The sequence below is a fragment of the Loxodonta africana genome, chromosome 23, assembly GCF_030014295.1.
Source record: "Loxodonta africana isolate mLoxAfr1 chromosome 23, mLoxAfr1.hap2, whole genome shotgun sequence".
In the NCBI taxonomy this organism is placed as follows: Eukaryota; Metazoa; Chordata; class Mammalia; order Proboscidea; family Elephantidae; genus Loxodonta; species Loxodonta africana.
This window is the reverse complement of record NC_087364.1, coordinates 64,077,165-64,092,899: the sequence shown is the minus strand read 5'-3', so window position 1 is coordinate 64,092,899 and position 15,735 is coordinate 64,077,165. Positions and strand designations below refer to the sequence as shown.

The 15,735-nt window shown below is 38.1% G+C and overlaps 1 protein-coding gene across 8 annotated transcripts in view; it reads left to right on the top strand.

Moving 5' to 3' along the window:
• PLSCR4 (phospholipid scramblase 4) overlaps positions 1-15,735 on the top strand; it is a 76,698-nt gene that overhangs the window by 41,903 nt on the left and 19,060 nt on the right. For all 8 annotated transcript variants that reach the window (XM_064275570.1, XM_003416217.4, XM_023555445.2 and 5 more), the window contains 3 exons: positions 10,431-10,666; positions 14,153-14,195; positions 15,291-15,517. In XM_064275570.1, the coding sequence (XP_064131640.1) occupies positions 10,431-10,666; positions 14,153-14,195; positions 15,291-15,517 (506 nt within the window). The remainder of the gene's footprint in view (positions 1-10,430; positions 10,667-14,152; positions 14,196-15,290; positions 15,518-15,735) is intronic.

The following is a 15,735-nucleotide window of genomic DNA, read 5'->3' as shown; positions in this document are numbered from 1 at the left end:
TCATTGCAAATACTTTTTTCACCAACGTAAATGGCGACTATACATATGGACCTCACCAGATGGAATACACAGGAATCAAATCGACTGCATCTGTGAAAAGAGATGATGGAAGAGCTCAATGTCATCAGTCAGAACAAGGCCGACCGTGGATCAGTCCATCAGTTACTCATATGCAAGTTCAAATTGAAGCTGAAGAAAATTAGAACAAGCCTTGAATATTTCCCACCTGAATTTAAAGACCATCTCAAGAATAGATTTCATGTGTTGAACACTAATGACTGAAGGCCAAATGAGTTGTGGAATGACATCAAGGTCATCGTACACGAGGAAAGCAAGAAGTCATTAAAAAGACAGGAGAGAAAGAAAAGACCTAAATGGAGGTCAGAAAAGACTCTGAAACTTGCTCTTCAATGTTGAGTAGCTAAAGCAGAAAGAAAAAATAATGAAGTAAAAGAGCTAAACAGAAGATTTCAAAGGGCAGATCGAGAAGACAAAGTGAAGTATTATGATGACACGTGCAAAGACCTGGAGCTAGAAAATCAAAAGGGAAGAACAAGTGCAGCATTTCTCAAGCTAAAAGAACTGAAGAAAAAATTCAAGCCTCGAGTTGCAATACTGAAGGATTCTACCGGGAAAATTTTAAATGACGCAGGAAGCATCAAAAGAAGATGGAAGAAATTCACAGAATCACTATACCAAAAAGAATTGGTTGACATTCAGCCATTTCAGGAGGTAACATATGAGCAGGAACTGATGGTACTGAAGAATGAAGTCCAAGATGTACTGAAGATACTGGGGAAAAACAAAACTCCGGGAATTGATGGAATACCAATTAAGATGTTTCAAGAAATGGATGCAGCGCTAGAAGTGTTCACTCACCTATGCCAAGAAATTTGGAAGACTGCTACCTGGCCAACCAACTGGAAAAGATCCATATTTATGCCTATTCCCAAGAAGGTGATCCAACCGAATGCAGAAGTTATTGAACAATATCATCAATATCATATGTCAGCAAAATTATGTTGAAGTTCAAAAGCAGCTGCAGCAGTTTATTGACAGGGAGCTGCCAGAAATTCAAGCTGGATTTAGAAGAGGATGTGAAACCAGGGATATCATTGCTGATTTCAGAATGATCCTGGTTGAAAGCAAAGAATACCAGAAAGATGTTTACCTGTGTTTTATTGACTAGGCAAAGGCATTCGACTGTGTGGTTCGTAAGAAATTATGGATAACATTGTGGAGAATGGGAATTCCAGAACACTTAATTGGGCTCATGAAGAGGCAGTTGTTTGAACAGAACAAGGGGATACTGCGTGGTTTAAAGTCAGGAAAGGTGTGTGTCAGGGTTATATCCTTTCACCATAGCTATTCATTCTGTATGCTGAGCAAATAATCCGAAAAGTTGGACTATATGAAGAAGAACAGTGCATCAAGATTAGAGGAAGATTCATTAACAACCTGTGTTATGCAGATGACACAACCTTGATTGTTGAAAATGTAGAGGACTTGAAGCACTTACTGATGAAGATCAAAGACCCCAGCCTTTAGTATGGACTACACCTCAACACACACGAAAAAAACAAAAATCCTCACAACTGGACCAATAAGCAATATCATGATAAACAGAGAAAAAGATTGAAGTTGTCAAGGATTTCGTTTTACTTGGGTCCACAATCAACACCCATGGAAGCAGCAGTCAAGAAATCAAAAGATGCATTGCATTGGGCAAACCAGCTGCGAGAGATCTGTTTAAAGTGTTAAAAAGCAAAGATGTCACCTTGAGGATTAAGGTGTACCTGACCCAAGCCATAGTGTTTTCAGTCACCTCGTACGCATGCAAAAGCTGGACAGTGGATAAGGAAGACTGAAGAATTGACAACTTTGAACTGTGGTGTTGGCGAAGAGTATTGAATTATACTGTGGACTGCCAAAAGAACAAACAAATCTGTCTTGGAAGAAGTACAACCAGAATGCTCCTTAGAAGCAAGGATGGCAAGACTACTTCTCACATACTTTGGACATGTTACCAGGAAGGATGAGTCCCTGGGGAAGGACATCATGCTTGGTAAAGTAGAGGGTCAGTGAAAAAGTGGAAGACTCTCAACGAGATGGATTGACACAATGGCTGAAACAATGGGATCAGGCGTAGCAACAGTTGTGGGGTGGTGCAGTTTCGTTCTGTTGTGTATAGGGTTGCTATGAGTTGGAACCAACTGGACAGCACCTAACAACAACAAATTAAATTTAAAACTTCCGTTTGCATTATAGTACTGAATATATGTTCCAAAAGAAAATAATTTTGCCCCAAATATGGTTAAAAGAATATCTTAATAAACTTTTGTTTCATGTAGCCTATTTAGAGAGAAAATGTCATCATTTCTTAAAATAAAAAGGATGATGTTCAAAATAAGAAATTGCAAACCCCATAAAGCAGTGTTTCTCATACTGGATTTGGCAAGGTGATGTTTCATACAGAGATTTTAATTAAAATATGTGTGGGATAATATAGTTAAACAAAGTTAAAACATGTTTTGTTTATCTGCAGAGCCAATCATAACCCTAAATGGCAACTTCAAAGCTCAAAACCAAAAAAAACCCCAAAACCATTGCCATCAAGTCAATTCCAACTCATAGCAACTAGAACCACCCTATAGAGTTTCCAAGGTAGATTCAAACTGCCAGCCTTTTGGTTAGCAGCCAAGTTCTCAACCACTTTGCCACCAGGGATCGTCAAAGCTCAAAGAGGAATGTAATGTGCTAGCTTCCCACGTACAATTTGATCATGTTTTTTCTTTCACCTCTGTTAACATACTCATAAAAAAATCATCCAATTGCATACATTTGTATATAATTTTTCTTAGAACTATAACCTCTGTGCCCCATAATCTAAATTGTAATTTTTTTGTCTGATTTCTTGATTGTCACATTTATTACATGAGGTATTTTTATGTTAAGATTGTACCGTTACTATCACAAAAATTAGAGAGCAGCTCGTTGAAAAGATGAAACAATTGGTATTCTTAAGATAATTTATACCTTTATACCAAACCCATACTTTCTATACTTTCCCTGTTCTGGAGATAATTTTACCAAACTCATATCTTCTATGCTTTATGCTGAAGGCCATCAGGGGCCCAAGTCAGAATCTGAGAATCACTCTTCCATATCCCATCTATCAACAAGTCCGTGCTGTCTCTTCAATGTTGTTTTTAATAACGGTTAAAAAAAAAGTGTGTGTGTGGGGGGGGTGTGGATATCTGATTTCCAGTGCAATATGAGTTCTATTAAACGCAATCGTTAAAGCAGTTGTATTCTTCACAACAAATTTAAACACATAATTTCTCCCATTTTTTCTAAAGATACTAAAAAAAAAAGTCTTTTTAAATCACTTAGCTCCAATGTGATATTATTCTAGCTACCAATATTCTTTTTTTTTTTGTCTCTCTGCTTACTCTATGTCTCTTTCAAAGGATCTTTGTCTCCCACCCTTAAAAACTGGTGTTCTCCAGAGATCTTTGGTCTCCTCCCCTGTACTGCCCTTCACTGTCTGTCCCACTCAACTCTTCCATTTACCCTTCCCCTTATACACTCTTCTAAGTAGTATCACCAGTACCTATTGTTTCTTTGGCCTTTAACCACTTTTGAATCCAGTATCACCAGCTTCCAAAGACTGGCTTGTGGATTGGACCTGCTGACCTTTCGGTTAGCAGCCTGAGCGCTTAACCACTGTGAAAGCCAGAACCTGTATAAGATGGAAACCTGTCAGAGAAGGAAAACTCAAATATTTTCCACTAAAATGAGTGGTAGAATGAATACTGGTAAGACTGCACCTTGTCAAAGGCGGAAAACTTTAAAGACCCAGAAAAATGTGGCAGTCCCATTGCCCCTTGAGGCAGTTCTGCTGTAGGGTTATTTTTTTTGGGGGGGGGGGGAGGTGGGTGTTAATAGTTTCCTTTGCAACCAGATGGACACGCAACATTAAAATTGATTTAGTAATTGCAGTTCTGAGAGTAAGTTGAAAGATGTTTTTGGAAAAGGTAATCTGAGATAAGATAGCTTTGTTGTTCGTTGCCATCGAGTTTGTTCTGACTATCAATATCTTTATAATTTTTGAGCATTCATAAAAAGAAAGCATACACACACGTACATACATACATCCAAGAGCAGAATGTAATTTTCAGAAAGAAAGTCCAGTCTAAATCTATAGGTAAGATTTTCCTTTTTTCCCTCAAGGAGGGAATCTGCAGAGGGTAGCTCCAACCATGGTGATACAAGCTCTTATATGGTTATGCGCAGCAGTTTTACAGCATTGTTTCCATCGTCTGCAATCCAGAAACGAATCTTTGCTTACTTTACATTGGTTAAATAAAAGGTTCTTTGGAGTAATGACTTTTACACTTCATATATATATACATATATTCTCAAGTATGTTTATCTATGTTGGTGGCATAGTGGTGAAGAGCTTGGTTGCAAACCAGAAGGTCAGCAGTTCGAATCCACCAGGCACTCCTTGGAAACTCTATGAGTCACTTCTACTCTGTCCTATAGGGTCCTATGAGTTGGAGTTGACTCGATGTCGGTGGATTTAGATATATATATTTAACAAAACTTTGCCATTTCAACATTTTTTACATGCCTAATTCATGGCATTAATTACATTCATTGTATTGTGCAACTATCACCACTAGGCTTACAAACTTCCTTATAACAGTTTACTATAACCCACAGTAAGCAAGGAGTACATAGGAGTACATATGTGTGTGTGTATAACAAAAATTTCCCTAAACAATAAACTTGGTGATACAGTTTGTTATTTTCTATTCCATTCTACTTTTTTCCAGTCTAGCCTATTTTATTTTTAAAAATTGCAATCGTGAATCATTAAATTGATCTAATGAATTTACAATTTGTAAAACACTGTATCAGAAGCATGTTTCTCAAACTTAGTTGTTGATAAGAATCAATAAAATGCTACACTACTATCAGACAAAATAGACTCAAAGACAAGAAATGTTACTAGAGATAAAGAAGGACATTTTATAATGATAAAAGGGTCAATCCATCAAGAAGACTGTAACAATTAAAAAAAAAAAATTTATATATGCATATTTGTACCTAAAATACCTGAAGTAAAAAACTGACAGAATTGAAAGGAAAAATAGACAATCTAACAATTGTAGTTGGAAACCAGTGTCTATAATTGGTAGAACAACTAGACAGAAGAACAACAAGGAAATGGAAGACTTGAATAACACTATAAAACAACTAGTCCTAACAAATGTTTAAAGAAAAATTAAAAAAAAAAAAATCCCGTTGCTGTCAAGTTGATTCTGACTCATAAACTGCCCCATAGGGTTTCCAACGAGTGCCTGGTGGATTTGAACTGCATACCTTTTGGTTAGCAGCCATAGTGCTTAACCACTACACCACCAGGGTTTCCAAAGAAGAATTAGCACTAATTATTCACAAACTCTTCCAAAAAATAGAAGCATGAACACTTGCCAACTGACTTTATAAAGTCTTTTCTATGAGGTCACTCTTAGTTATCTAGTCTTGCTGTAACAGAAATACTGCACATGGGTGGCTTTAAAAAACAGAAATTTATTTTCTCACAGTTGAGGAGGCTAGAAGTCTGAATTCAGGGTGCCGGCTCTAGAGGAAGAGCACTGGAGGAAGGTCTTTTTCTCATCAGCTTCTGCTTCCTGGTTTCTTGGAGATCCTTTTGTGTCTTGACACTTTTCTTACCCATCTCTCTCTCTCTCTGCTTCCTTGTTTAATCTCTTTTTATATCTCAAAAGAGGTTGACTCAAAATGCACCCTGTACTATTCTGCCTCATTAACAGAACAAAAACAACCCATTTCCACAGGGGATTATAAACACAGGCACAGAGATTAAGATTTACAACACATATTTTGGGGGGATGTATTCAATCCACAACAATCACTATGACCCTAATACCAAAACCAGACAAAAACATCACAAGAAAAGAAAACAACAGACCAGTTGCCCTTATGAACACAGAGGCAAAAATCCTCAACAAAATACTAGAAAGCCAAACCCAGCAACACATAAAAAGGAGTATGAAGCATGACCAAGTAGGATTTATTCCAAGAATGTGAGGTTGACTTAACATTCAAAAATCTATATATACATTATGTTAATAGAATAGGACAACATCTACACAATCATCTCCATCAATAGACGCAAAAGAAGCATTTGGAGAAATCCAAAATCCAGCACCCTTTTATGATAAACAATACAGAAGAGAATTTTCTCAATCCAATAAATGTATCTACAGAAACCCCATGTTAATAGAATAGGACAACATCTACACAATCATCTCCATCAATAGACGCAAAAGAAGCATTTGGAGAAATCCAAAATCCAGCACCCTTTTATGATAAACAATACAGAAGAGAATTTTCTCAATCCAATAAATGTATCTACAGAAACCCCATAGCTAACATCATATTTAGATCAAAGACCATGGCCTTCACATAGATTATACCTCAACATAAAAAAAACATAAAAAAAAAAAACAAAAAAAAACAACATAAAGAAAACAAAAATTCTCACAACTGGACCAATAAACCACATCATGATAAACAGGGAAAGATTGAAGTTGTCAAGAATTTCATTTCACTTGGAGCCACAATCAACACCTACGGAAGCAGCAGTCAGGAAATCAAAAGACGCATTGCATTGGGCAGTGTGTTGAAAAGCAAAGATGTCACCTTGAAGACTAAGGTGCTCCTGACCCAAGCCGTGGTATTTTCAATCGCATCATATGTATGTGAAAGCTGGACAATGAATAAGGAAGACCAAAGAAGAATTGATGCCTTTGAATTGTGGTGTTGGCGAAGAATATTGAATATACCAGGGACTGCCAAAAGAACGAACAGATCTGCCTTGGAGGAAGTACGACCAGAATGCTTCTTAGAAGCAAGGATGGTGAGACTGCATCTTACATACTTTGGACATGTTGTCAGGAGGCATCAGTCCCTGGAGAAGGACATCATGCTTGGTAAAGCAGAGGGTCTGGGAAAGAGAGGAAGACCCTCAACAAGATGGATTGACACAGCGGCTGCAACTATGGGCTCAAGCATGACAACGATTGTGAGCATGGTGCAGGACTGGGCAGTGTTTCATTCTGTGGTACCTAGGGTTGCTATGAGTCGGAACTGACTTGACAACACCTAACAACAGCAACATCATATTTAACAGTGAAAGACTGGATGTTTTTCCCATGAGATTAGCAGCAAGACAGGATGTCTGCTGTCACCACTTCTGCTCAACATTATCCTGGAATTCTGGCCAGGGCCATTTGGCAAGAAAGTAATAAAAGACATCCAAATTGGAAAGGAAACAACAAAGCTATTTCTGTTTACAGATGACATGATCTTGTACATAAAAAATCCTAAGGAATACATAGACACACACAAAAAACTAATGAGTTCAGCAATGTGGCATTAATAACACGAGATCAATATACAAAAATCAATTACATTTCTATACACTAGCAATGAACAATCTGAAGATGAAAGTAAGGATATAATTCCATATACAGTGGCATCAAAAATTATAAAATACTGAGGGATAAATTTAATAAAAGAATCATAATACTTATACGCTAAAAACTACAAAAAAAAATTTTTAATTTTTTCCTTTTTATTGTGCTTTAAATGAAAGTTCACAAATCAACTCAGTCTCTCATACAAAAATTTATATACACCTTGCTGTGTACTCCTAGTTGCTCTCCCCCTAATGAGACAGCACACTCCCTCTCTCCACCCTGTATTCCCTGTGTCCATTCAGCCAGCTTCCACCCCCCTGTGCCTTCTCATCTCCCCTCCAGACAAGAGCTGCTCACATAGTCTCATCTGTCTACCTGAGCCAGGAAGCTCACTCCTCACCAGTATTATTTCCTATCTTATAGTCCAGTCCAACCCCTTTCTGAAGAGTTGGTTTTGGGAATGGTTCCAGTCCTGGGCTAACAGAAGGTCTGGGGACCATGACCTCCAGTGTCCTTCTAGTCTCAGTCAGACCATTAAGTCTGGGCTTTTTAGGAGAATTTGAGGTCTACATTCCACTGCTCACCTGCTCCATCAGGGATTCTCTGTTGTGTTCCCTGTTAGGGCAGTCAACAGCTGTAGCTGGGCAGCATCTAGTTCTTCTGGTCTCAGGCTGATGTAGTCTCTGATTTATGTGGCCCTTTCTGTCTCTTGGGGTCATAATTACCTTGTGTCTTTGGTGTTCTTCATTCTCCTCTGCTCCAGGTGGATTGAGACCAATTGATGCATCTTAGATGGCCTCTTGCTAGTGTTTAAGACCCCAGACACCACCCACCAAAGTGGGATGCGGAATGTTAAAAACTACAAAACATTTTTAAGAGAAATAAACGAAGGCACAAATAAATGGAAAGACATCATGTTCCTAGATTGGAAGATGTCAGTCTTCTTCAAATTTTGTTAATACGGCAGTCTTCAAATTGGTCTATGTGAGCAATACAGTTCTTATCAAAACCTTAAGAGCCTTTTTTGCAGAAATTGAAAAGCTGATCCTAAAATTCATATGGAAATGCAAGGGACCCAGAGTAGCCAAAATAGTATTGAAAAAGCACAGATTTGGACAAATCAGGCCTCAATTCCTGATTTCAAAACTTAGAACAAAATTTCAGTAATCAAGAGAGTGTGGTACTGCCATAAGGATAGATATATAGATCAATAGAGTAAAATTGAGAGTCCAGAAATAAACCTTATATTTATGGTCAATTATTTTTCAACAAGGGTGCCAAAATAATTTAATGGGGGACAGAATAGTCTTTTCAACAAATATGCTGCTTGGACCAGTATCTCCCACTCTTTTTTCCTAAAACTAAGAAATGAATTCAGACATCCAGCCTTAGAAATCTAGAAAATCTAATTCTATTTTTAAAAAGGCAAACTCGCTTCATGTCTAGCCATCAAAGCTTTAGCAGATTTTGCAGGTCAAGTCTCAGCTGGGATTCTCTGTTCACATAAAGTTGGTTTATTTAATTTTAACAAAAATAGGTCTTTAGTGAAATCTTAAAATGAGGCATTTTGACTTATTTTGTTTTCAGTCACGGCCTTTCCACAAGATATTTTTAAAATCTCTATTAGAAGAAGATTCTTTCTTTGTCAGAGCTTGGCCTTTCTGGCACTTTAGAGAGAGGCCCTGGTGGGCTGCTTGTGGCTCTACCACACACGGGATTTCAGTTAAGGCTATAAAACATTAGGAATAGGCACTTCTTTGTAGCCAACCAGGGCTACAAAGATATTAAAGATAAAAAAATTCAGAAATTTCCTGATAATTATAGGTACATCTTGGCAGCATGGGTATTCTCATATCTACATGATGGTGATTCTTGGAATTTTAAAAAATCATTATGAAATGCAGTTATCAGTGCTCATCTTAAGAGACCCTTGATTAAAGAAAAAAATCCTGAAGTCACATATTTGTTGTTGCATGCTAATTAGATATTATAAGTATTGTTAATAAAATGTTGCAAAGTACTGTATCTCTAAGAAAATCTGTTTCCCTTGGCTGTGGTTCATAATGATGCAGTCAAAATTTGTCAAATCACTGGTTGGAGGTAGGGGATAGAGGAATGGTGGAGGCATAAGTTTCAGAAACGAAAGCTAAGAGATGTCAGGATGGTGAACAGTTTGGGAACTAGATAATGAGGGCATAAACAAATGATTGAATCCTAGGCAGACAGCGTAGTTATTAAAAGTGCACCTCAAACTCTGGTGGCATAGTGGTTAAGAGCTACAGCTGCTAACCAAAAGGTCACCAGTTCGAATCCATCAGGCGCTCCTTGGAAACCCTTTGGGGCAGCTCTACTCTGTCCTGTAGGGTCGCTATGAGTCAGAATCAACTCAATGGCAACAAGGTTTGTTTTGTTTTTTCCTGAAGTTAAATGGCTTCAAACAAACATAACAATGATTGTAAAGATGGCTCAGGACTGGACGGTGTTTTTTTCTGTCATAATAAGGCCACCATGAGTCAGAGTCAACTTGATATCAGCTAACAATATCAACAACAACACTGTCTTTGTGGTCTTAAAAAACAATAACAAGAAACGTAATAACAAAAATTTATGTGCCAAGCCTTATGCTAATCCCACAACAATGTAAGACATAGAGATGCTAATAAATTACTTAATGTTTCAAAGCTTATTTTTGCATCTGTGAAATGGGGATAATAATGCCATAAGGTTTGAGAGTATTAAATGAGTTAGCAATCTGTAAGTTACCTTAGTACATGGTAGCCTTCTGAAAATGAAGCCTCTTGTTATTTTTAAGAATATGTCATGTGACCTAAATCATCTTTGTTTAAAAAGTCATATTAAGCTCCATATGTTTAACTCTTAGTAACGTATAATACTCACGTTTGTTTTTGCACACAGGGCCCCCTGGACCAGCTTCCTTTCCACCTGCAGGCTATCAAGGAGGCTTGCCTCTGGGATACTACAGTCCACAGCATCCCAGTACCTTCCCTATGTATCAGCCAACTGGTCGTACCCAGCCTATTCAGTATCAGCCTGGCAAATATCCTGTGCCAAATCAGTATGTCCCAGTAACATGGATGCCAGTGCCAACTCCTATGCCAAACTGCCCACCTGGTCTGGAATGTTTAGCTCAGGTATTCCACAGAAATCCACATTATTTTCATCTGAAGTATATCCATGGGGATGTAATAAGAAAAGACAAATGACAGAATAGGGTGGGTAAAGGAGATGGGTCAGTGACGACAGATGTCTGGTTTATGAGATTGTAAGAATAGTAGTGTCAATGTGAAGGGGGAGCAGAGTGTATCAGGGTGTTCTCAGTGGGAAGAGTATGGCTTTTATAAAGAATGTTACATTGAGTTTTAAGATATTGAAGACATCCAGTTGATGGCAGCTAAAATAAAAATAGGAATAAGAATAAAAGAATACTGTGCTACTACTAGCTGGAGTGTCATTTGCTTGGAAGTAAAGAATTGACATCAAGAAAAGTAACATAAAGGAACAGAACACTAGACAGTGGACGAATCCTGAAAGCCTTAGCCCATTGCTTTTCCTCATCACCTGTAATGTTCATCAGCCACTCCTGCCATCCCCAAAAACATACAATTTAAGTAAAAGTAGGAGACCTACGGAGGGTATTGCTTTAAGCTAACTCCCAGAAATCCCCTCCCACAAACCCTTAACTCTCTCCCATATACCGTAAATTTACGCAAATAACGCATGCTGTCTATGTTTGTCTGCCAAATGCATCCTTGGCATAGATATTCTGGAGCCACCAAGACATCTAGATCAAATGCTGAAGTGCTATGTAGAGTTGATGTACCAAATGATGTGGTTGAAAAACCAGTGTTAAATTCAAAACAATTACTTTAATGAAAATAAGATAAAGCTAGTATTAGAAACCCCTCAGAAACTCCTGAATCTTGGTTTGGTTTTTTGGAAAGGGGGTGTTGAAATACATTATCCAAATCTGTATTGGGAACAAGGACTTCTCAATTCAATACTTATCTCTCCACATAGTCAATCAAGTATTCCTATTGGTAAACAATTCCTTAGAGTTGACAAGTTTCCCTTTTCACTTCCTTATATTGATAGGGACCCTGTTAATCCTGTGCATTGAAAAATCATAGGTATAGTGTTACAGTGTCGAAAAATCCATTCAGTTGGGTCAGGACAATTTCAATTTTACATGAGCCAAAGATTTTACTAGGTTGTGTTCACAAAATATCAAAAAAAAAAAAAAAAAAAAAAAAACGTCATTCAGGTGAAGTGCTGGAGCAAAACCCTACATTATTTCTGAATGTTATAAAATGTTTATAGTTAACTAAGTTTTGAAAGTTTTTTTTTTTAATGCTTGATGATAAACCTTTTGTTGTTGAGTTGATTCCGACTCATGGCAACCCCATGTGTTGCAGAGTAGAACTGCTCCATAGGGTATTGTTGGCTGTAATCTTTACAGAAGCAGATTGCCAGGTTTTCTTCCAGGGCACCACTGGGTGAGTTTGAACTGCCAACCTTTATATTAGTACCCATTGCCCTTGAGTCAATTCCAACTCATAGCATCCCTATAGGACAGAGTAAAACTGCCCCAAAAGGGTTTCCCAGGAGCATCTGGTAGACTCAAACTGCTGACCTTTTGATAAGCAGCCAAGCATTTAACCACTGTGCTACCGGGGCTCTTTTATGTTAATAGTTGAGTGCAAACCATTGGTACCAACTAGGGACTTTACTTGACGATAAGCCCAGAAATCGTCCTTCCAAATCCAGGATGTTCTGAAGTCATTTCTCTTTTAAAAATGTGTCGATTTAACAGTAAATATTTAAAAATAGTTGCTTAACTTTTATTACTGACCAGTTAATATATTTGTTGGGTTTTATTTACCCTTTCAGGAATGTGTAGATTTTTTAAAAAATAAACATAAAAAGAAATAAAGTATATGTTTAGAGCTGGATAAACCTGGTTTTAATTCTGGCTCTATCATCTACTAACTCTACAACTTTGAATAACATTCTTAGCCTCTTAGTCCTTCAGTCTTACCATCCACAAAATAGTACTATCAATGCCTGACTTCTTAGGTTGTTATGAGAATAGTCAGTGAGATAAGGTTTATACAGGACCTCACGTTTTCAGCACACAGGACACACTCAAGGGATGTGTGGATGTTATTAGTTGAAATGCTTTCTTGGATGTGAGTGGAAGACATACAATCATTTCCTTCATATGCCCTAGTCTTTTTGACATCTTATGCACAAGTTACATGGATCCTTATCAGGACTGTCAGGACGCCTTAGAGCCCAGCATAGTATGATTATCTGACTAGAGTTTTTGCTTTGGTAGTGATCCACCAGCTTCTCAAAGACATGCTCCAGAGTAGCCATGGTGTCTAAGTGGGCAAACTTCTTCCACATTAAAGGACATCAATACTTCAGGATATTTTGCTCAGCAGTAGGCACTCTTACCAAGAATTTAATATCCTGGAATGTTTTTGAAGGGCCTGTAAACCATTTTAGTGGCCACTTTTGAAATTTTATAAGACATGTTTATTAGACCCTCTTCCACGATTGTGTTTTCATACAGAAAAAGTCTTTGAATTAAGCAAGGATTGTGTCCTCCCTGTCCCCTGCTATTATCAGTCACACCACAAAACCTTCATGTCCAGTTAAGTCACTTTCAATTTCACTCGTTTTGACATCCATGTTTTCATTCATTAATAGATCAACAAATATTTAGTGAGATACGGTATTTCAGGCAGAGTTTGGGGTTTAGAGATTAAGAATGATCTAAAATTGCGTACAGTGTAACCAGTCTGTTCTCAAGGAGGTTTTTTCCCTTCTGCTAGAATATTCTCAAGTATAATGGAAAACAGGTCACACTGTCCATCTTGGGAATGATTTCCAAATAAAATGAAGATTCAAGTTTATCTAATGGTATTCCCAACCTCCCTTATCATGGTGTCTCATCTCAGAATTTTTCTTCTCCTCTCTCTTAATTTCATTAAGGTGCTTGCTGCTCTGTTGGGACCTCACCCTTATTACGTGTGCATCTGGGGAAGACCCTGGCATTGGTAGCCCTAGCAAATGGAAGTCACTGTATTATTCCCTTTCAGAGATACTATTTGTGAAGTAATATAAAATAGGCCACTCCTGTGTGAGGACCTCCTGGCTAATTTGCTCTCCCTGAGCCACTGAGAGAATTGCTTCTCCTTGGCTGGTCTGTGTAAAACCATCCTGAACAACTTCAGTCAGTGGATGACATGTTAGAGGCTGGGGAGCTGGAGCAGCTAGGAACAATCTATAGAAACACAGTATTTTCTAGATGTTCTTACTGTGTCAAGTAGGTAATGTCATACATTAGGCAACTGGCTGAGTCCTTTACAATGGAGCTGAAGGATAAGTGTTTCTCCTAGCTGGGCAGCTGTGTTAATCACCATCTGATCAGGTACAGACAGATAATTTCACTTGATAAAATATTTTTAATTAGTTCCGATCTACTTCATAAAGTTATCTTTAGTTATGAATGGATTTATTGTAATAGCTCTTTCTTCTGTTTCTTTTCTAATATTAATTTGCATTAGTTTTGTTATTTCTCTCTCTCTGATTACTCTGTTCTATCCCAACAGTTGGACAACATACATGTTCTCCAGCATTTTGAACCTCTGGAAAGTACGTATGATTTTGTAGTCTTCAGCAGTATTTGTTTGAAAAAGGTGGAAATTTGCATTAGCTAAAATCTTTTTTATATTGATTATTTTCTAGTGGTTCGGGAGAAAATATTGTCCTCTGGGTTGGAAACCCTGGTGGCGTAGTGGTTAAATGCTATGGCTGCTAACCACAAGTTCAGCAGTTCAAATCCACCAGGCACTCCTTGGAAACTTTATGGGGCAGTTCTACTCTGTCCTATAGGGTCGCTATGAGTCGGAATCGACTCAGTGGCAGTGGGTTTGGGTTTGGTTTGGTATTATCTTGTCTTCAAGAAGTTAATAAAGGGAATCATTTTGTATAATGTTCTCTGTTTATACATCTTATAATGATAATTTCTTAGACATGAAAAGGACCGTATTTATTATCTAGTTGAGATCCCTGCTCTTAACACATCCCTTCTCCTTCACAGTCAGCTTTCAGAGATGAGGAAAAGAAGGACCCGGGAGGATAAATGAATTAGCAGGGGTACCCTAGTCAGCTGGTTGGTGGCAGAGCTGGAACTAGTATTGAGAATTCAACTTACACCCAGTGCCCTTTCTTTGGAAGTTAGAAGAAGTGAGCCCAGGGAAACATGAAGCCTGTTCTCTGTTCATCAGGACAGGAGTGCTCCGTACTGCCCCGGCTTTCCATGTTCCTTTGGTCACCACACTGGGCCTTTGCCTTTTCTTGGTTCCTTCTTCTGTTTGGAATTATTAGTGACCTTGGTCCTCGTAGCATATTTCATGAGCTGGTTAATTGATGGTCCAGCGAATAATCTCACACCAAAGTCTTATAATTAAAATTTTATGAATTCAGTTACTCTAGGAAAGTTTCCCTCTTTTATGTGGAAAAATTTAAAAAGCATTTTAAACCGAGCTTCTTAAATGTTTTAAATTTTCAAAACTATTTACATACTTAGAGGACTGAGGAATAAATTTTCATCGCTTGTACACATTTCACTACAACGTTTTAAAAAGCTATTTTGCTTTAAGCCCCAAAGAAATGCTACCCAAGGACTTCTTGAGGATGATTTTCACAGCTTCTCATTTGAGGGGGCTTTCTTGTTTTATTTTTTAGTGGTAACAGATTTTGAAACTAATAACAGATACGACGTTAAAAACAACTCGGACCAGATGGTTTACATTGTAAGTGAAGATACGGACGACTTCGCCAGGAATGCTTATCGGACACTGAGGCCCTTCGTCCTCCGGGTCACAGACTGTATGGGCAGAGAAATCATGACGATGCAGAGGCCCTACAGGTGCACCTGCTGTTGCTTCTGTTGTCCCTCAGCCAGGCAAGAGGTCAGAGAACAGAAGTCTTACCCATTGTGTCTCCCATTCAACTCTTCAGGACATGATTGTGGTCCTTCTGGAGCAACACGAGTAGGGATTTTCACGGCTTTGCCAGTCAGGATGGAAGAAGGTGGTGGGAGGAAGGTCCTAGTTGGTGGGTCAGCTTCGAATTGGGGTGTTTAGTCAATGACCATTATTCTGTTAACTGTGTCTACTGGATGAGAAAT